Genomic DNA, 22,663 nt, shown 5'->3' on the forward strand with positions numbered 1-22,663 from the left:
CTGGTTTTGCACTTCCTTTAACACACCAGTGCCCCACTACAACTTTAAACCTATTAGGTTCACTGGAAAATTTATTATCCTTCTCAAACATTTTAAAAAAATGAGTTTAAAGCAAGTTGGAATATTAATAGGAACAAGATTTTTTTATTATTTGTGTAAATGTTATCACCTGTTGCTCATGTTTACTTGCCCTGAACAAACCTTTGTTAATGTTGGTGTCCTTCTGCTTTATAGTAGATGTTTGGGAAACTGATTGTACTTTGCTAATTTAGGGGTGTTAAGCCATTGAAGTGTTGTGAAACCGGAGTTGTACAGGTTCCACATTTTAAACAAATGGAACTAACCAGTTAGGTTTTTCAAGAACACAAGAGTTGACTTGTTCTGGTAGCATCTATGGAGAATAAAACAGTTAAAGTTTCAATAGATGGTCTTTCACAAAGATCAGCAGATTTCAGATCTCTGCAAACCATGGCCAATTAAATCCAGTTTAATAACTTTCCATGGTGTGATCTGAACTCTCAATTCATGATTGTTTGATCGGTGCTGTAGGCAATACACAAGTTTTAGTTGCAGGGTGGTGTAACTGAATGCACACCAATAACATTATAGTCTTCTCATCTATTCTCTGGAAATACTGTCCATAATTGGCCATGCTGTGCAGATAACTGAAAGATGCTGATCACTATGAAAGGCCATCTACATGAAACTGCTTTTCTTCTCATAAGTGCTGGCTGATGTAAAAAGTAATTCCACCATTTTATGGCCATATAATGCTTTCATACAAGAGTGTTAGTTTGCTTCTAATACATCACTAAATATGTCCAGATAATTTTGGACAGCTTCAACAATATCCAGCAGCGATCTCTGGACAGCAATTATGAGGTGACTGACTTTCCTAACCGTATAGGAAACCAAGGTCATTTCTTGTAAACCAAATGGGATTGATGAAGAATAGAGATCAAGTACCATGCATTAACAGTATAAGTTAACATTTGTAGCACTTTTTTTGAGTTGTTTCAAGCTCAAATAACTCACATTGAATATTACTCAGAGCCAATTGATATTAGAAAAATTGCACATGTTCATTTCCCAAAGTATTTGGTTGTCAGGTGACAATACAACCTCGAAGTAAATTCAATCAAATTGTGATATATTTTATATTCATACCAAACAAAGCTGATTAGTTTACATAAGTTACCAGCTAACATGGCTGTAGATTACTCTTACCGAATTTTTTATCCATTTATTTGCTTGACCTTGTGGATCAATAAACAAAGGCCAGCGTTGAGTAAACTGTGTGATTATTCCATTCTCGACTGATAGTGCATCTTTGGGAAGACCTGCAATCTATGAAGCAGAATGTTTAATAGTAAATAGTATATGAAGCATGAAGGTACACCATTCAAAAGCAAAAAGCTAGCCACTTCGGGAGTACATCAGGAGATACTACTATTGTGCAGGGGTTGGGGCATAGAAGATAAAACAGACAGACAGCTAGAAGTTTTTAAGAAAATGTTGCTATAGACTGCAAGTTCTTTTGCAACTTAAAATTTTAATCCAGCCTCTGGAGACCCACCTCCACCCCACTCACATTTTGTTCTATTTATGTATTCCATGGAGAAATCCGATTACAAAATAGCCATTTACCCACATCCATCCCCCGGTCACCACAAAGATCTGCTTAGCTTTTTCCTAACTTATGGTGTACAAAGGATACTAAATGTGGTCAGGGTGCAGACAAATTTTGGGGTAGTGGCTTGTTGGACATGGAAAAAACAAAGCCCATGTGCTGTGCTCTAAGGGAATTGAGAGTCATAGAGACATATAGCAAGGAAACATGCATTCAGTCTGCTAGTCCATGCGGTAATCATTTTTTCAAACTTCTCTTCAAATCCTACAGATTCTACCACTCAAACTCACACTACCAATATGGCCATTTAAACCTACCAACCCATATGTCTTTGGGATGTGGGAGACCCACCCAGTCACAGGGCGAACGTGCAAACTCCTCAGTGAGAACCCCTGAGGTTAGGATTGAACCCATGTCTCTGGCACTGTAAGGGCATGGCATTACTCGTTCCACCCTGTGCTTTTCATTTACTTCAAGGACTCAGTCCTTCCCACCTTCCTGAGACTGGGGAAATCCAGACGCTTTTACTTAAAAAAAACAGATTGGCTGTTAAAATGAAGGCCGTTTGATTATTACAAGATCAGGTGCTTCACCTTTGATTCATGAAGTGGTAAAGTTCAACGCAGTTCTGATTCCCCATCCAGATTTTTTTGTGATTATAGCCTTTCAATAACTTCAACCTGTCCAATTTTTATTTGCATGTTGCTGAGGTACAGCAACAAGTTAGCAAAGTGCCAACTCAGTTAGTGCTAGCTTTCTGACTTCCATCCAATCAGATGGAATGAATCAGTTAAATGAAAATAGAGACAGATACTTACCTGCCAGGTCCTTATGTTCACAGGATCCCCTAATGTTGAAGTCAGAGAGCATTCTTTTGTGTGTGGAACACCGAGTGCATAAAGCTTCTTCAGCCAATCATCATTCATTGCTGCACGGTATTCTCCCTGAATAATAAAATCCAATACAGTACAGTAAAAGCAAAGTCAACCTGGACGAGCTGATAAAGGCTTACTACACCAAATCAGTAATCGCTGGAAAGTGGAGTGATAAGACTTACTTACACTGAGGGTTAGGTGGTGTACCATCTTTATGTTTCCAATCTATTAGAACCTCAATTTAAACAAGTTTGCATGTTCCGAAGCTGTTGTTGAACCACTTTTTTAAATAATACTTTTTATAAGATTTGTACTTTTTAAACAAACTCATGTATTTTTTACACTCACCGGCAGAAAGCGGTATAGCAGCTAAACTAATGGTTTATCACCATTTTCATTTTTCATTGGCCAAGTATTAGCACATTACCCACTTGATGTAATTGTTTTAATTATGTAGCCTGTTAGCTAGTTTATTCTCTATTGAAGGAATTTTCCCTATCTATAAAAGTGAGGTTTTTTTTAAGAAACACCATCTTTGTCAGAGCTGGGGAGCAGCCAATACCTGCCAAAAGAACATTTGCAGGCATCCTGACCTCTGCAAGGGACTGGCAGCTGTTGGTGGACCTCGAAGGGCAGCTGAAGTTCCCCAACCATATCGCAGCCACCACCCTGTGACCAGACATTGTCCTAGTGTCTGAGTCTACTAAGCAAGTGGTGCTGCTGGAGCTGACAGTCCCATGGGAAGATAACTTGAAAGAGGCCTTTGAAAGGAAGCTCTCCAAGTACACAGGACTGGTCAGCAACTGTCAGCAGGCTGGATGGAGAGCGAGGTGTCTCCCAGAGAAGGTTGGTTGCAGGGGATTTGCAGCCCGTTCTTTAGTTAGAGCCTTCAGCAATTTGGGCTTCGAGGGAGAGAGGAAGAGGAGAGCCATCTGCAGTACCACCGACGCAGCAGAGAGGGCCTCAAGATGGCTGTGGCTCAAAAGAGGGGAGCCATGGAGTCATAAGTAGCTAGCCATCTGGACACAAGCTGGGGTCTGATCAGCCCCGGCTGGGTCACCTGGAGGAGGTTGTATGATGTTGAAAGACCCGAACCACCTGATGATTCCAGGAACATCCAGAAGCATCAGTAGATGTATGTAAACAGCTAATTGTTTTAATTATGTAGCCTGTTAGCTAGTTTATTCTCTATTGAAGGAATTTTCCCTATCTATAAAAGTGAGGGTTTTTTTTTAGAAGCACCATCTTGGCTTCTTCTTTATTTTTTTGTCTGAACATCTCTTAGAATTGTTTCTCAGCTCTTTATTTAGCTTGCTTAGTATTTGTATGTTTGTTTGTACTCTAAAATAAACTGAAATCTTAGACTTAAGACCACTCACCATTCTTGTCTCCTGGAAGATACCTAAGGATCAAAAATTAAACAGAGATCCACCACAGTAAAGGAAAGGATGTTGGTCACCTGGATAGGTGAAATGTAGGCTCTCCTGAGTTCAGTATCTGACTATTCTCAGAATCTTGGACGGATGAGCTAATGACCCCCAAACAACTTAAATGTCTGTCACACTGAGGAATACAGTCTCTTTGACTAGATCAGTATAAATTAATAAATTGGTTTATTATTGTCACATGTACCAAGGCAGAGTGAAAAACTTGTCTTGCATACCATCAATGCTGATTAATTTACTACAATAATGCACTGAGATACCACCAGGTAAAACGACACCAGAATGCAGAATGAAGTGTTACAGCAGAAGGTGGAGTGCGGGTAGACTATAAGGCAAAGTCCCAGCGAAGTAGACTGTGAAACCAAGAGATTGGCTTATCATACTAGGGAAACATTCAATAGTCTTATTACAGTGGGGTGGAAACTATGCTTGAGCCTGGTGTTAGGTGCTTTCAGGCTTTTGTCTATCCTGCTTGGTATTTACTCAAAGAATTCTAATATATTTGTCAGGCAAAATTTCTCCTCAAGGGCCTACTTCATCATGTGCATCCAAGTAACCCAAAACCTCATCCTTAATAATGGACTCCAACATCTTTCCAACCACTAAAGTCGGGCTAACTGGCTTATAATTTACTTTCTTTTTTGCCTTCCTCTCTTCTTGAAGAGTGGAGGATATTTGCAATTTTCCAGTACTCCAGAACCATTTCAGAATCTAGTGATTTTTGAAAGATCATTACTGATGCCTCCACAGTCTCTTCAGCTACCTCTTTCAAAACCCTGGATGTAGATGATCTGGTCGAGGTAACTTACCTATCTTGAGACCTTTCAGATTCTCAGATATACCTCTTGACTGCAGCTCTAGTAGTGAGGACTAACAGTATGGCAGACATCCCACCCTGCTAAAACTCATTTCAGGGAGGTGGCACCATCAATTTGCGGGAGACTCCTGAAACTTCCAGGAGAGGTGGGATGTCTGCAATAGAGTAGCCCTTTAGCAGCTAGCCAGCTAGTTTAAATAATGTTAGCTATGCTAATGAATGAATGACACCTGTTAAACTCACCTCAACATGTCTTTTACAGTCCTAACCCACCATGGGCAATAGAAAAGTCACTGTTGCAAACAGTGCAGTGAGCAACACTGTCATTATTTTTGACCCCTATTAGGCAGGGGTACACTTTAGGGTAGTCTGAAGTGACGTACGTTTTATATTTTCTTTTTTTGGAACACTCCGCCATGGCGCGCGCGTCTCTCTCTCTCTCTCGCGCTCTCTCTGGCTCGCTCTCTCTCTTGCTCTCTCTCATTCTCGCGCTCTCTCTCTCTCCGTCTCACGCTCTCTCGCTCGCTTTCAAAAAAATTGATTTCCATGATATTGTATATACAAACCCCATTTCCAGAAAAGTTGGGATATTTTCCAAAATGCAATAAAAACAAAAATCTGTGATATGTTAATTCACGTGAACCTTTATTTAACTGACAAAAGTACAAAGAAAAGATTTTCAATAGTTTTACTGACCAACTTAATTGTATTTTGTAAATATACACAAATTTAGAATTTGATGGCTGCAACACACTCAACAAAAGTTGGGACAGAGTTAAAATAAGATTGAAAAGTGCACAGAATATTCAAGTAGCACTGGATTGGAAGACTCCACATTAAGCAGGCTAATTGGTAGCAGGTGAGGTATCATGACTGGGTATAAAAGTAGCGCCCATCAAAGGCTCAGTCTTTGCAAGCAAGGATGGGCCGTGGCTCACCCCTTTGTGCCAAAATTTGTGAGAGAATTGTTAGTCAGTTCAAAAGGAACATTTCTCAACGCAAGATTGCAGAAAATTTAGGTCTTTCAACATCTACAGTACATAATATTGTGAAAAGATTCAGAGAATTCAGAGACATCTCAGTGCATAAAGGGCAAGGTCAGAAACCACTGTTGAATGCGCGTGATCTTCGAGCCCTCAGGCGGCACTGCCTAAGAAACCATCATGCTACTGTGACAATAATAGCCACCTGGGCTCGGGAGTACTTCGGAAAACCATTGTCACTCAACACAGTCCGAGCTCATCTCAGATGGACCGAAAGACTGTGGAACCATGTGCTGTGGTCAGATGGGTCCACATTTCAGCTAGTTTTCGGAAAAAATGGGCGTCGAGTTCTCTGTGCCAAAGATGAAAACGACCATCCAGATTGTTATCAGCGAAAGGTGAAAAAGCCAGCATCTGTGATGGTACGGGGGTGCATCAGTGCCCACGGCATGGGTGAGTTGCATGTACATGAAGGTACCATTGACTCTGAGGCGTATATTAGGATTTTAGAGAGACATATGTTGCCATCAAGGCGACGTCTCTTCCCGGGACGTCCATGTTTATTTCAGCAGGACAATGCCAGACCACATTCTGCATTGGTTACAACAGCGTGGCTTTGTAGACACAGAGTGCGTGTGCTTGACTGGCCTGCTGCCAGTCCAGATCTATCTCCTATTGAAAATGTATGGCACATCATGAAGAGGAGAATCAGACAATGGAGACCACGGACCGTTGAGCAGCTGAAGTCTTATATCAAGCAAGAATGGACAAAATTTCCAATTGCAAATCTACTACAATTAGTATCCTTAGTTCCAAAACGATTAAAAAGTGTTATTAAAAGGAAAGGTGATGTAACACAATGGTAAACATGCCTCTGTCCCAACTTTTGCAGCCATCAAATTCTAAATTTGTGTATGTTTACAAAATACAATTAAGTTGGTCAGTAAAACTATTGAAAATCTTTTCTTTGTACTTTTGTCAGTTAAATAAAAGTTCACGTGAATTAACATATCACAGATTTTTGTTTTTATTGCATTTTGGAAAATACCCCAACTTTTCTGGAAATAGGGTTTGTAATTTGCAGGCATCAGGGAGCCACTGTGGGAGACTTTCGGAACTTCCGGGAGAGGTGGGATGTCTGGTGTGGACAAGGGAGGCACAGCAGCACCTACAGGACTGCTTTGAATCGGTAGACTGGACTGTATTCAGGGATTCATCTTTGAGTCTGGATGAGTATGCTGCAGTTGTCACTGACATCATTAAAACCTGTGTGGATGAGTGTGTGCTAAAGAAAACTTAGTAAGCATTCCCAAACCAAATGCCATGGATAAACCAGGAGGTTCATAGTCTGCTGAGGGCTAGATCTGTGGCATTTAAGTCTGGTGACCCAGGTTCACACAAGAAAACCAGGTATGACTTGCGGAGGGCTATTTCAAGAGCTAAGAAACAATTCTGAGAGAGGTTGGAGGTGACACTGAATATATGTCAACTCCAGCAGCGTTTGTAGAACATTACTTCCTACAAAGCGAAACCCAATAGCAAGAATGGCAGTGATACTTCACTACCAGATGAGCTCAACACCTTTTATGCTCATAACTACAGCTATGGATATCCCTGCTTCAACCGGTGACCCTGTGATCTCTGTCTTGAAGACTGATGTCAGACTTCCCTTCCAGAGGGTGAACCCTCGCAAGACAGTAACCCCCTATAGATTACCTGGTAAGGCTCTGAAAACGTGTGCCAACCAACTGGCGAGGAATTCAAAGACACTTTCAATCTCTCATTGCTGTGATTGGAAGTTCCCAACTGCTTCAAAAGGGCAACAATTATACCAGTGCCTAAGAAGAGCAGTGTGAGGTACTGCAATGACTATCATCCAGAAGCACACACATTTACAGTGATGAAATACTTTGAGAGGTTGGTTGTGGCCAGAACCAACATCTGTCCCAGGAAGGACCTGGACCCACTGCAATTGCCTATCTCCACAATAGTTCAATGTCAGACGCGCTACAATGGCTCTCCATGTGGCCTTGAACAATACAATTACCTCTGTCAGGATGCTGTTTATTGACCGTAGAGATCAGCATTTAACACTATCATTCCTACAGTCCTGATCAAAAAGCTACAGAATCTGGGCTTCTGTACCTCCCTCTGCAATTGGAAGACAACAATCTGTGCAGATCGGAAATAACATGCTCACCTTGTTGATGATCAACACTGGTGCATCACAGGGATGAGTCCGCTACTCTGTCTCTCTATACCCATGACTGTGTGGCTAGGTATAGCTCTATAATTCTGCTGGTGATATAACCAATGCTAGCAGAATCTCAGATGGTGATAAGAGGGCGTATAGGAGCAAGATATACCAGCTAGTTGAATGGTGTCATAGTAAAATCCTTGCACTTGCTTCAAAAAGGCAGCATTTATACCAGTGCCTAAGAAGAATAATGTGATCTGCCTTAATGACTATCGCCTGGTCGCACTCACATCTACAGTGATGAAATGCTTTGAGAGGTTGGTCATGACTAGACTGAACTTCTGCCTCAGCAAGGTCCTGGACCCATTGCAATTTGTCTAACACCACAACAGGTCAATGGCAAACGCAATCTTAATGGCTCTTCACACAGCCTTAGACCATCTAGACAACACAAACACCAATGAACAGCATCCTGACATCGACTCTAGCTCAGAATTTAATACCATCATTCCCACAATCCTGATTGAGAAGTTACAGAACCCGGGCCTCTGTACCTCCCTCTTTAATTGGATCCTCGACTTCCTAACCGGAAGACCACAATCTGTACCGATTGGTGATAATATCTTCTCCTTGCTGACGATCAACACTGGTGCACCTCAGGGGTGTGTGCTTAGCCCACTGCTCTACTCTCTCTATACCCATGACTGTGTGGCTAGGCATGGCTCAAATACCATTTATAAATTTGTGAATGACATAACCATTGTTGGTAGAATCTCAGGTGGAGAAGAGAGGGTGTACAGGAGTGACATATGCCAGGTAGTGGAATGGTGCCACAGCAACAACCTGGCACTCAACATCAGTAAGACCAAAGAGCTGACTGTGAACTTCAGAAAGGGTAAGATGAGGGAACACAAACCAATCCTCAGATGGGTCAGATGTGGAGAGAGTGAGCAATTTCAAGTTCCTGGTTTCAATACCTCTGAGGACCTAACCTGGTCGCAACATATTGATGCAGCTATAAAGAAGGCAAGACAACGGCTATATTTTGAGGAGTTTGAAAAGATTTGGTTTGTCATCTAAAACACTCGAAAACTTCTATAGATGTACTGTGGAGAGCATACTGACAGGCTGCATCACTGTCTGGTATGGGGGGGGGCGACCACATGGGACTGAAAGAAGCTACAGGAAGTTGTAAAATTAGTCATTGTCATCTTGGGTACTAGCCTCTGTAGTATCCAAGACAGCTTCAAGGCGCAGTACCTCAGAAAGGTGCCGTCAATTATTAAGGACCCCCAGCACCCAGGACTTGTCCTCTCTTCATTGTTACCATCGGGAAGAAGGCACTAAAACCTGAAGGCACACACTCAACAATTCAAGATCAGCTCCTTTATCTCTGCCATCTGATTTTTAAAAGGATATTGAACCCATGAACACTATTACACTGCTTTTTATTTCTGTTTTTGCATTACTTATTGAATTTAACTATATATACATACACATACTCTATTCAGTTTTCTCCTATATTTATCATGTATTGCATTGTACTGCTGCCGCAAAATTAACAAATTTCATGACATATGCCTGTGATATTAAACTGATTCTGATTCTGATAAACTTCCAGATATTCTTCTTTCAAGAGTGTGAACCCTTGCAAGGTTACAGGCCCTGATGGGGTACCTGGTGGGCTCTGAAAACCCATGCCAACCAAGTGACGAGTGTGTTCAGAAACATTTTCAATCTCTTATTGCTACAGTCGGAAGTTCCCACATGCTTCGAAAGGGCATTAATTATACTAGTGCCCAAGAAGAACAGGGTGAGCTGCCTTAATGACTATTGTCCAGTAGCTCACACATCGATGGTAATGAAGTGCTTTGAGAGGTTGGTTATGGCTAGAATCAACTTCTGGCTCAGTAAGGACCTGCACCCACTGCAGTTTGCCTATCACCGCAATAGGTCTACAGTGGCTGCAAACTTACTGGCTCTTCATGTGGCCTTGGACCACCCGGCAAAACTAGCACTTACATCAGGATGCTGTTTATTGTTCACAGCTCAGCATTTAACACAATCATTCCTACAGGTCACATTCAAAGGCTCCAAAACCTAGGCATTTGTACAAACGTACTTCCCTCTGCAAATGGATCCTCCACTTCCTGACTGGAAGACCACAGTATGTGCGGATCGGAAGCAATATCTCCACCTCGCTGATAATCAACACTGGCACACTTCAAGGATGTGTGCTTAATCCACTGCTTTATTCCCCCTACACCCATGACTGTGTGGCTAGCACAGCTCAAGTGCCATCTATAAATTTGCTGATTTATTGTTGGCAGAATTTCAAATGGAGATGAAAAGGCATACAGGAGCAAGAGTGGTGTCACAGCAATAACCTTGCACTCAATATCAGTAAGACCAAAAAACTGACTGTGGACGTCAGAAAAGGTAAGACGAGGGAACGTACACCAGTCCTGATAGAGGGATCAGAAGTGGAAAGGGTGAGCAATTTCAAGTTCCGGGGTGTCAACATCTCTGAGGATCTATCCTGGGCCCAACATACCAGTGCAGTTACAAAGAAGGCAAGACAGAGGCTACATTTCATTAAGAGTTTTTAGTATTTTCATTAGGAGAAGATTTGGTATGTCACCAAAGACACTCGTAAACTTCTACAGATGTACCATGGAGAGCATTCTTACTGGCTGCGTCACTATCTAGTATGGGGTGGCCACTACACAGGATCGAAAGAAGCCGCAGAGAGGTGTAAACTCAGTCAACTCCATATGGGCACAAGCCTCTGTAGCATCCAAGACACCTTCAAGCAGCGATGCCTCAAAAAGGCAGCATCCATCATTACAGACCCCATCACCAAGGCCATGCCCTCTTCTCATTGCCACCATCAGGGAGGAGGTACAGGAGCCCGAAGGCACACACTCAACAATTCAGCCATCAGATTTCTGAATGAACATTAAACCCATGATCACTACCTCACTACTTATTTAATTTAATTATCATTTTTATCATTATGTATTGTTGCCGCACAACAACAAATTTCATGACATACGCTGGTCACATTATGCCTGATTCTGATTATTTCTTCTAAACTACTATCGCTGCAATCTGCTGCCTGTATTTTTCCTTGAAGTAGCATACTTTTAAACCAGCTTAATGAACTAGTGATTTTACAATCTAATGAAGGACACAGTGGACTTAACTCTCAGAAATGCAGGTATGGCACCTTTAAGTGACGAAGGTACATTGGCAATGCTGGAAGGGAGTGAGGAGCGGAGCCAGACTGAAGTGTTGGCTTATGAAACTTCCTCTACCCAGTATCTTGTTAGCAAATGTACAGTCTCCGAAGAACAAGACTGAGGCCCCATTGCTGTATCGGAGGAAATAAGGCATTGTAGCGCTCTGTGTTTCATGGAGACATGCCAGATACATTGGTAGCATCTGAGGGCTTCCTGTTCATCTGATGGACCGGACTGCTGATTCACAGTGGGCAAAAGGTGAGGGGTTTGTGTTTCACGATAAACTCTTTGTGATGCACAGATGTAGCCGTCTTGTCGCATTATTGTTTCCCCCAACCTGGAACATCTAATGATTAAGTGCCAACAGTTCTACTTACCAAGACCTGACCACAGCTTACATACCACCAAAGGCCGATGTTAGGCATGCACTCGAGGCATTGACTGCAGCGATAAGTAAACAAGAAATAGTCTACCCTGACACCTTTCAAATCATTGCCAGGGACAGCAATCAGGCTTTCTTGAAGAATTCTCTGCTCAATTATCATTAACATATCACCTGCAGCGCCAGAGAACCCAACATCCTCAACCACTGCTATACTACCACAAGCAATGCCTACCACTCAATCCACATTTTGGGAAATCTGACCATCTGGCTGTCCTCCCAGCTTCATCCAGGCAGAGGATAAAGAGCAAGGCTCCAGAACTAGGGAGAACAAAGAGGTGGTCCCAGGAGGCAGAGAAGTAGACTGCTTCAAGTCAGTGGACTGGGCCTTATTCAAGGACTCACCAGAGGATCTGAACAAATATGCCACAGTTGTCATGGACTTTATAAAGTCAGTTGTGGACAAGTGTGTTCCCACTAAATCATTTAAAATCTAACCCAACCAAAAGCCCTGGAGGAACAAAGATATTGGCAAGCTGCTGGGGGCCAGATCAATGGCGTTCAGGTCTGGCGACCAAGTAATATACAAGGGTTCCAGGTATGACCTCCAGAATGCCATTTCATATATGAAGTGGCAATTCTGGACTAAACTGGAGTCACAGAAGGAACCTGGACAGCTGCGGCAGGGTTTGAATGCTATCATCTCCTACAAAGTGAAACCAAGTGACATAGGTGACAGCAATCTCCATCAGTACAGGTGTACCACAAGGCTATGTGCATAGCCCCCTGCTGTACTGATACTTTATACTTCAAATTCCTTGGTGCTATCATTTCAGAGGGTTTGTCCCGGGTCCAGCACATAAGTACCATTACAAAGAAAGGCAACACTTTTACTTTCTTAGAAGTTTGTAAAGACTCAGCATGACACCTAAAACTTTAACAATATTCTATAGATGTGTGGTGGAGTGTGTCCCATCCCTGGTTGCATCACGGCCTGGTGTGGAAACATTAATGTCCATGAACTAAAAATCCTACAAAAATGGTGGATACGGCATCATGGGCGAAGCATTGAGCACACCTACATGGAGAGCTGTCGCAGGAAAGCAGTATCCATTGTCAAGGACTCTTACCACCCAAGCCATGCTATCTTTTCGCTGGTGCCATCAGGAAGGAGGTACAGCAGCCTCAGGACTCACACCACCAGGTTCAGAAACAGTTATTACTCCTCAATCATTGGGTTATTGAACCAGAGGGGATAACTTCATTGAACTTCACTCACTCCCACAACATAGATCTGATGTTCTCGATATTAATAGTGTGTGCTACTTTGGTACATGGATGCACCCCTCATGAGGCCAGACTGTATATTAGGCAGCAGGCTCATCCATGCCCCACAGTCCAGAACTCAGGACTACTCCGTCATTCATCAGCAACTGAGAGTCCTGGGTCCATATCAAAGATTGAAGCCTGAAGGTTGATTGGAGGCCTGGATCAAAGCCTGAAGGTTGATCAGAAGTCTGGATTTAAGCCCAAAGGTCGACTGGAAGTCCAGACACTGAGGATCAATAGCTCGAGCCTGGGTCTGTGAATATCTGCGTATCTGCTGTCTGCAAATCCATAAGTCCATTGGAGGCTGAAGAAGACGGCCTATCCTGGGATGAGAGGACTGTGTATATACATAGGTGAGTGGTTGGGAGGGAGGAAAGGAGTTTGTTTCATTGTTGTTGCATTGTTGCTTCACTGTGGGGGCATGTTATGTTGGCACCAGGAAGTGTGGTGACACTTGCGAGCTGCCCCCAGCACATCCTTGGGCATGTTAGTTGTTAACACTAATGACACATTTCACTGTATGATTTCATGTACATGTGATAAATAAATCTACAGCTAAAATCTAAATCTAGGCCTGGAGCTTCTTCTGTGTTAAAATGTTCTTATGGACTTTAAGGGAAAGGGAGTTATTGTCCAGCAAACAGACAACAGCCACACAGGGGCACTGCAACACAGTGCTAAACCACAGGTTTGAAAATGTAAGAGGTGCTAGAGGTAAGCAGAGTTTAAAAAAAGTTATATATAATGTCATTTTTCACTATTGCAACCTTCAATTGCACTGTTGAAAGGCATTTGCATTTCATTCAAATAAAATATTTAATTGCAGAGGGATAAGTCTGGCATGTGCTGGCAACATTGTACAACTGCAATATTTTCACTTAGAAGAGTTGCTAGTGTATGTACATCTTCTGGATATGCTTGAGGTTAATCTTGTCGGGATGATAGTTTAAGCTTCATTGCTGTCAACCCAGTGGTTACGGAATATGCCATCACTACCATTTTGTTCTAGCAGTTGTTGAATTTAATCCCCACACTAATTTGATTCCTATCTTGTAATTCTTCTAAACAAAAGAGATTCTGTAGATGCTGTAAACTGAAAGCAACACACAGAAAGTGCCAGAGGAACTCTGCAGGTAAGGCAGCATCTATGGAAAGGAATAAACAGTCCACCGAGATCCACTGTTCCAGCTTCTGCAGATCCTCGTGTTTGTGTGCCTGATGCAATATGTTGTGTTAGAAATGACTCTGAGATTTTTGACACACACTGGAATGAAAGACATGTTTGGCCTGAAGTGAACTGAAGGGGTTGATACTCACCGTGAAAGGACCCAGATATGCGACATACCCTCCAGCAAGTAGCACATCCCCTGCTACATTATTGATCATTTGGTCCAGATTCTGGACAGTTTCTTGCCAGCGAATTTTCTCATCTGACAGACCATTTAATAGCTTTGAAAAAAACAAAGAATAAACATACAACATGACTTTCTGTACCTGGAGACAAGTGATGATATTTTGCTTGATAAGTCTATAATATTAAACTTCAAGCAAGTAAAAGAGTACTGGATTTATTTTGATGCGTGGAAGTTGCACTGGTAAAGTAGGGTTGATATTGAAGCTGAGGAGGAGGAGTTAGGTGTTATAGGAAACTAAGCTCTGAGTAGATTGCTCCAATTGATCTGCTAGTAGAACTGGGTCAGAGCAAGCTGAGGATTTGAGAACTGTATCATCCAGAATTTGATGCTGGACTAGAAATTGAGCATATAACAGTGGAGAGGCTGGTGAGAGGTCAGGGAGAATGAGATGGAGAATCGGGTGGGAGCTGGAGGGGGGGAGTTGGAGGGGTAGGGGGAAGGTGAAGAGGGGGCAGAGAGGGTGAGATAGGGGAGAGAGAGAGAGAGAGATGGGGTAAGATGAAAGAAGAGTAGAGGGTAGCAGAGGGTGAGATTAGGAGAGAGTTTAATGCTGTCAACTTTAACAAGGACGCTTTGCTATTTTTTTAGATGAACTGTCATTGAGGTTTTGATGTATGTGTGATGTGGAACATGGCATCGTTACCTTGTCTGCTCTGATTAACCTCTGCTCACACTGCTCACATTTGTTTCCAAGCTCATCCTTTTTTGCTACACAGTCCTTGTACTTAGACTCAAGAGCAGCTATCCCAAGTTCCACTTCTTCCAGACGCCTTTTTGCTCCTTCTAGGATCTTCTGAGTCACTGACAGATCTTCCTGAGCTTCACGGAGGGCTTGCTGTATTAATAAAAAGTAAATTAATTGATTCTAAAGCTTTTACTGACATAATAGGTTTTAGAATTCCATATTTAGTAAAATGTAGCATGTGTATAATCTCATTTTGTACTGAAAATAATAAAAAAAAATTCCTTCAAAATTTACTTTCCCTTGCCTAATTAGTGAAAGGATTGTTTAAATCAGTAACCTGTGCCTTTATCATAAAGGACCCTTATAGAATTATAGAAACATAGAGCACGGAAATAGACCCCATTAACCCATCTCATTCATGCCAACCATGATGTTTGTCTATGCTAATCACATTTGCCTCCATAAGGCCCATATCCCTTTATGCATTTCCTGTCCAACTACCCTGTCCAAATTACTTTTAACCATTATAATTGTATCTGACTCTACCACCTCCTTGGCAGTTTGTTCCAAATAACAACCACCCTCTGTGTGAAAAATACTCTTCAGATCTTCTTTAAATTTCTTCATTTAAACCTTAAACATATACCTTCTCGTTCTCAACTCTACCACCCTGGGGAACAGATTCAATCTATCCTATCTATGCCCTTCATAATTTTATAAACCTATGTAACGTCACCCTTCAGTCTCCTATGTTCCAGTGAGAATAAACTTAGCCTAGCCAGTCTCTCCTTATAACTATCATCCTCCATTTCAGGCAACAGCTTGTGAATTCTGCACTCTTTCTTTTGCTATCACATACTTTCCATAGTGTGACAACCAGAACTGTACACAAATACTCCAAGTAAAATCTAACCAATGTTTTGTAGAACCGCCAAATAACACCCCAACTATTATACTCCATACCCAGACCTATGAAAACAAGCATATCAATTGTCTTCTTCACTACCCACTCTACCTGTGTTTCCACATTCAGCAAGCTATAGACTTGCATCCTAAGGTCTCCCTGTACATCAGTGCTCCCAAGGTTCCTACAATTTACTTTGTACGTCCTACCAGAACTTGCTTTCCAAAGTGCATTATCTTACACTCATCTGAATTAAATTCCATCTGCCAACTCTCCAGTTGAATCTGTTGCGCTGCTTGCTCCACTAATCTTAATTTCATCTGCAAATTTACTAGACCACCTCCATATATATATATATATATATATACACACACTACAAAAAACAAAAGTGATGCACCACTTGTTACAGACCTCCAGTCAGACATAACACCCATCCACTAATACTCTCAGCCTCCTATCACAAAACCAACTGAGGAACCAGTCTGCCTCACCTCAGATCCCTTGTGCCTTAACCTTCTGGACAGCTTATTATGCAGGACCTTTCAAAAGCTTTATTCAAGCCTATGTACATAATGTCTACTGTGCTGGCTTCATTAGTTTTCTTAGTTACCTCTTCAAAATTCTTACCCAGATTTGTGAGGCATGAACTACTCTGCATAAAACCATGCTGACACAAAACCAAACTAATCAGTCCCTGTCTTTCTAAGTGAACTTAAATCATGTTACTCAAACTCTTCTCCCATATCTTCCCTATCACTGATGTAAGGCTCACCAGCCTGTAGTTTCCAGGCTTATCCCTACTGCCCTCTTTGAATAAAGGGATAGTCATTGGTCACCCTCAACTCTCTGGTACCTCACCCAGGACAACAAAGATGCAAAAATGTCTATTAGAGCCCCACCCCAGTAACTTCATCCTCTGTCTCCTTTAGAATCTTGGTATAGATTCCATTAGACCTTGTGGAATTCTCCATCCTTTTGTGCTCCAGTATTTGAACATCTTCCTCCTTACTGATAGATATGCTCTTGCATTGCTCTCCCTCAACTCCCCAGCTATCATGGCCTTCCCGCTGCCGGCTATCAATGAGAAGTATTCTTTTAGGACCTTGCTCATGCCCCAACATTCCACAACAGTTTATTCCTTTGATCCATAAGGGGAAATATTCTTTCCTCAGTTAACTTCTTACTTTTAATATACTTGTAAAAGATTAAAATCCTACTTGTGAAAGGCATTTCACAGCCCCTTTTTGCCCTCCTATTTTCTTTCTTCTCCCCCATACACCCCATGAGCCTCAAAATTCAATACCAATTTCCCATATGATATACATCACCTTCTTCTCCTGATCAAACCTTCAATATATTTGTTAATAAAGATTCCCTAATCTTAACATTGTTTAGTTCCTACCATTTTGGGAACATACTGACTTTGATCTCTTACTATTTTGCTTTGCCTTTCACTTATTGTTTTTCCTCCAGCAGACCATCCTAATCCATCTCTGCCAGTATCCAGCATATCATTCTTCAATGGAATCCCGCCGTTAAGCACATTTTTCCTCTTTCCACTCTGCTTTCTGCAGGGATCACTTGCTACGTGACTTGCTTGTCTGCTCGTTTACTCTGCCCCACCCCCTCCACTGGACTCCCTCCTGGGACTTGCCCTGCAAGCAGGACAAGTACTATACCTACCCCTACACCTCTTCCCTCACCACCATTCAGGACCCCAGACAGTCCTTCCAGAAGAAATGACATTTCATCTGCAGGTTTGCTGGGGTTGACTTCAGCATACCGTGCCGCTGGTGCGGTCTCTTCTACATTGATGAGACCTGATGTAGACTGTTGCTCTGCATAAGTTCTACTTAAATCCACTTTCTCTGGTTTAGGGCCTTAACTTGAGAATTAACATTATCTTCTTCCATTACTATCTAGAAGATTAACACAGCTTTTACGATGAATTGGTCACCTTCCCCTGAGGGTTCCCACACATACACTCCTATTGCATCCTCATTCCCCAAGGTCTGATACAGCCTCTTTCCTGATAGAACTCTCCATATACCGTTGGATACAATTTAGGAATTCCACTCCATCTAAGTCCTTTACAGTAATGCAATCCCAGTTAGTATTTGTAAAGTTAAAATCTCCCACTACCTCAACCTTATTCCTCTTACACTCCTCTGTGATATGTCTACATATCTGAGTACTGGAAGGGTGTTCTTATAACCCAAAAGTGATCATTTTCTTATTCTTTTATATATAAATTTTTAACCCTGCAGGGTGACATTTTCCCTCTTGATTACTATTGAGAAGCACTGAATGTGTAAAAACTAGACAACAATAAAAACATTAAATAAACTAATATCTGACTATCTACTTGCACACTTTTGGGCAAGATGTCATTAAACAACAGTTCTTTACAAAATTTCCATCTCATTTAGTGAATACTGTTTTCAGGTAAAGAGAAAAGTAACTGGGAAAAGGAGAAAAAAAGAAAATAAATAATTTTCTATTAGTTTTTTAATCAAGTTTGTCTGAAACATCTTTGAAAGAAAATTGAATGGTAACAAGAGATAGTCATAGTCATAGTCATACTTCATTGATCCCGGGGGAAATTGGTTTTTGTTACAGTTGCACCATAAATAATAAATAGTAATAGAACCATAAATAGTTAAATAGTAATATGTAAATTATGCCAGTAAATTATGAAATAAGTCCAGGACCAGCCTATTGGCTCAGGGTGTCTGACCCTCCAAGGGAGGAGTTGTAAAGTTTGATGGCCACAGGCAGGAATGACTTCCTATGATGCTCTGTGCTGCATCTTGGTGGAATGAGTCTCTGGCTGAATGTACTCCTGTGCCCACCCAGTACATTATGTAGTGGATGGGAGACATTGTCCAAGATGGCATGCAACTTGGACAGCATCCTTTTTTCAGACACCACCATGAGAGAGTCCAGTTCCATCCCCACAACATCACTGGCCCTATGAATGAGTTTGTTGATTCTGTTGGTGTTTGCTACCCTCAGCCTGCTGCCCCAGCACACAACAACAAACATGATAGCACTGGCCACCACAGACTCGTAGAACATCCTCAGCATCGTCCGGCAGATGTTAAAGGACCTCAGTCTCCTCAGGAAATAGAGACAGCTCTGACCCTTCTTGTAGACAGCCTCAGTGTTCTTTGACCAGTCCAGTTTATTGTCAATTCGTATCCCCAGGTATATGTAATCCTCCACCATGTCCACACTGACCCCCCTGGATGGAAGCAGGGGTCACCGGTACCTTAGCTGTCCTCAGGTCTACCACTATCACAGTAAGCTGCAGATAATTCTGCTCACACCATGTGACAAAGTTTCCTACCATAGCCCTGTACTCAGCCTCATCTCCCTTGCTGATGCATCCAACTATGGCAGAGTCATCCGAAAACTTCTGAAGATGACAAGACTCTGTGCAGTAGTTGAAGTCCAAGGTGTAAGTGGTGAAGAGAAAGGGAGACAAGACAGTACATACCCTTTTAGGTTCCACAGCTTTGGCGATGAAATGATATTTGTGCATGGCCCGAACCCATTGGCAAATCGAAGTGCATGCTTTTGAAATCTTGGCGATAGAAGCAGGCATAAATTCTTCACTGTCAATATATGGTTGGATCGCTTTGATTACAGAATCAGGAATGTTGTCCTGAAAAGTGGGAAGAAATGTGAAAGGTTAGTGTTGTGATCGTGCACGTTTTTTAATGGCATAACTTCATGACAAAGTTGCTGATGGCATTATACTACAGACCCCACACCCCATCAATGACCACCAGAACATTGAGGAACAGATTATTCAAGCAGATTTGGGAAAAATGTTAAACCAACAGAGTTGTTGTTATGAGTAATTTCAGCTTCCCCAGTATAGACTGGGGCCAACTTAATGCAATAGATTTAGATGGGGCAGAGTTTGTTAGGTGCATCCAGAAGGGTTTCCTAAATTATTAAGTAGATAGTCCAACGAAGGTTAGTCACCTGCCCAGACTTATTTCCCAACACTGGGTTAGTTTTAAGAAATAAGCCTGGTCAGGTAACTAAGCTTTCAGTGGAAGAATGTTTATGAAACAGTGACCATAACTCCTTAATAACACACACAAAATGCAGGAGGAACTCAGCAGTTCTGGCAACATCTGTGGAGAGGAATAAGTAGTCGACATTTCAGGCCAAGAGTCTTTATTAGGACTTGGCCCAAAATGTTGACTGTTGTTCCTCTCCATGGATGCTGCCTGATCTGCTGAGTTCCTCCAGCATTTTGCATGTGTTACTCTGGATTTCCAGCATCTACAGAATCTCTTGTGTCCATAGGTCCTTAAGTTTTAAGATGGCTGCAGATGGGGACATATATGAGAAAACACCTTGTCAGGCCCTAGGGATTTATGTGCCGTATTGTATGACGTGGACAATCATGGTCTTTCAATGTACATGATTGTTCTTGGAAAATTTTTCTACGTAAGTGGTTTGCCATTGCCTTCTTTTGGGCAGTGTCTTTACGCCAGTCATTATCAATACACTCCAGAGACTGCCTGGCATCAGTGGTCGCACAACTAGGAATTGTTGACATGCACTGGCTGCTCATCCACCACCTGCTCCCGTGGCTTCATTTGACCCTGACTGCGGGGGGGGGGGGCCTCATCGAAACGTACCACATTCTTTGAAGGTTCAATTGGATTGATACATTGCCTTGCTGAGGAATCTAAAGCCAGGGCTCATGTTTTCAAAATAATGGTTGAGATATACTCAGTGGCCACCTTTTAGGTACACCTGCTCGTTAATGCAGTATCTACTCAACCAATCACGTACTTGGCAGCAGCTCAGTGCATAAAAGCATGCAGACACGGTCAAGAGGTTCAGTTGTTCTTCAGACCAAACATCAGAATGGGGAAGAAATATGATCTCAGTGACTTTGACTGTGGAATGATTGTTGGTGCCATACAGGGTGGGTTTGAATATCTCAGAAACAGTTCAGAGAATTCCTGGGATTTTCATGGACAACAGTCTCTAGTGCTTACAGAAAATAGTCTGAAAAATATAAAACATCCAGCGAGCAGCAGTTCTGTGGGTGAAAATGCCTCGTTAATGATGGAGGTCTGAGGAGAATGGTCAGACTGGTTCAAGCTGATAGGAGGGTGACAATAACTCAAATAATTACTGTATATGTTACAATATGGTGTGCAGAAGAGCCAGTCTGAACACTCAACACGTTGAACCTTGAAGTGGTGGTCTTATAGCGGTAGAAGACCATGAACATAGACTCAGTGTATGACTGAGCGTATTTAGGATTAAAACAAGGCAAATGTCTTCATGCAGAGAGTGTGAATTCAGGTTTTGAAGCTCTCATTAATTGCCTGGACTTCTAAATCAGCATCACTTCTTGCTTGAATTTAAGGATGGTACAATTTCTAGCTTTTTTTTCCAGGTTGATGCTCAAGTCAAACTTGTGAGGAAGGAAGCGACACTAACTGCAAGAAGTTTGATGCAAGCAATACCTTGTCATATTTAAACAAACTGTCCAGGAATTTGGCTGGATCCTGTAAAAGTCCTTTTCCTGGTTCCCAATAGTCATCAATTTTACTCCCTGGTTTTTCTCCTGCGATCTTTTTTGGCTTAATTCCCTTCATAATACACACTGCTTCAATCACCAGCTTGACACCAAGGGGAGGGCGTTGCATGCCTCGTACCTATATGCAGAAGACAAATAAAATTATTTTCACCTGGCCAGTTTTATTGAAATCAGCTTATCAATTTATTTACTGTTTTAATCAAGATAAAAGATGAAAGTGTTTGGAATTGCAATGCTTTGCATGCCAATGCCAACAGAACGAATAACAGATGCCGAGGGAATCTGTCTCTACACTACAATTTTTCGCATCTCTATTTTCAAATCTGACTGCACCATTGCAGTATTATATTTTTCCAATTCTGTCACCAGCCATGAGGTGAATTTGGGTGAGATTATCAGGAATTTTTGTTTGAACTATAGACTTAATCCCATAAAGAACTGAATTGAGACTGTACTTCAGCTGGCAGGATACATGGGATTTTGACAAATCAATCTAGGCTGGATTGAATTCCAAGTAATTACATTTAATCATTCGATAAGTAACAAGATACAAGTTTTATCATTTGCTATGAGTCACAATGATACAACTTCACATTACTAATGATAAACAGAGCAATAAATTCAAGTAATTTTGAAAATGTAAATTACTTGAAATTGTACATAATCTGTAAAGCCTTCTTATCGGTGTTACAATACAGAATGAGTTTTAGAAAGCTGCCATCAAATTTGTAAAAAAAGATATTATCATTTGTAACTCTGAATGGAGCAATTGTCATCAAGATCATACACATACAAATAATTTTATTAACCTAATCTCCAGATCAGATGGTGGGGGATAATATATTGTAAAGTATATGGTACATTAGATCCATTCGCGTAACCCTTCTTATATTTCTGATTAATTGTTTATTTGAAACAATTAAGGCTAATCATGCTACTATGAATGTACTTCATAGAAAAAATGCTATCTAGTATGCTCTATCTATTTCCATTTGCTGGACAAATAGACCTCATTTCACATCAAAGTTACGTCTATTTTCTACAATTATTAATTTCTATACGTATGTTTAAGGGTTGGCAATTACCAAAGCCTGCAATAAAAGGCTCCATGTAGAACATGGAAAACATCTGTAACTGTGCTAAAAGTCATTGTGACAATGAACTAAGAAGCTAATATATCA

At 41.5% G+C, this 22,663-nt stretch overlaps 1 protein-coding gene across 1 annotated transcript in view; it reads right to left on the bottom strand.

Annotated features, from left to right (window-relative positions):
- dnah1 (dynein, axonemal, heavy chain 1) overlaps nt 1-22,663 on the bottom strand; it is a 393,587-nt gene that overhangs the window by 66,978 nt on the left and 303,946 nt on the right. Inside the window, exons 55-60 of the mRNA XM_063068377.1 lie at nt 21,409-21,600; nt 19,404-19,571; nt 14,959-15,150; nt 14,218-14,349; nt 2,449-2,574; nt 1,228-1,347 (exon numbers count right to left, since the gene is read on the bottom strand). Coding sequence (XP_062924447.1) covers nt 1,228-1,347; nt 2,449-2,574; nt 14,218-14,349; nt 14,959-15,150; nt 19,404-19,571; nt 21,409-21,600 — 930 coding nt within the window. The remainder of the gene's footprint in view (nt 1-1,227; nt 1,348-2,448; nt 2,575-14,217; nt 14,350-14,958; nt 15,151-19,403; nt 19,572-21,408; nt 21,601-22,663) is intronic.

The sequence above is a fragment of the Mobula hypostoma genome, chromosome 15 (genome assembly GCF_963921235.1).
Source record: "Mobula hypostoma chromosome 15, sMobHyp1.1, whole genome shotgun sequence".
In the NCBI taxonomy this organism is placed as follows: Eukaryota; Metazoa; Chordata; class Chondrichthyes; order Myliobatiformes; family Myliobatidae; genus Mobula; species Mobula hypostoma.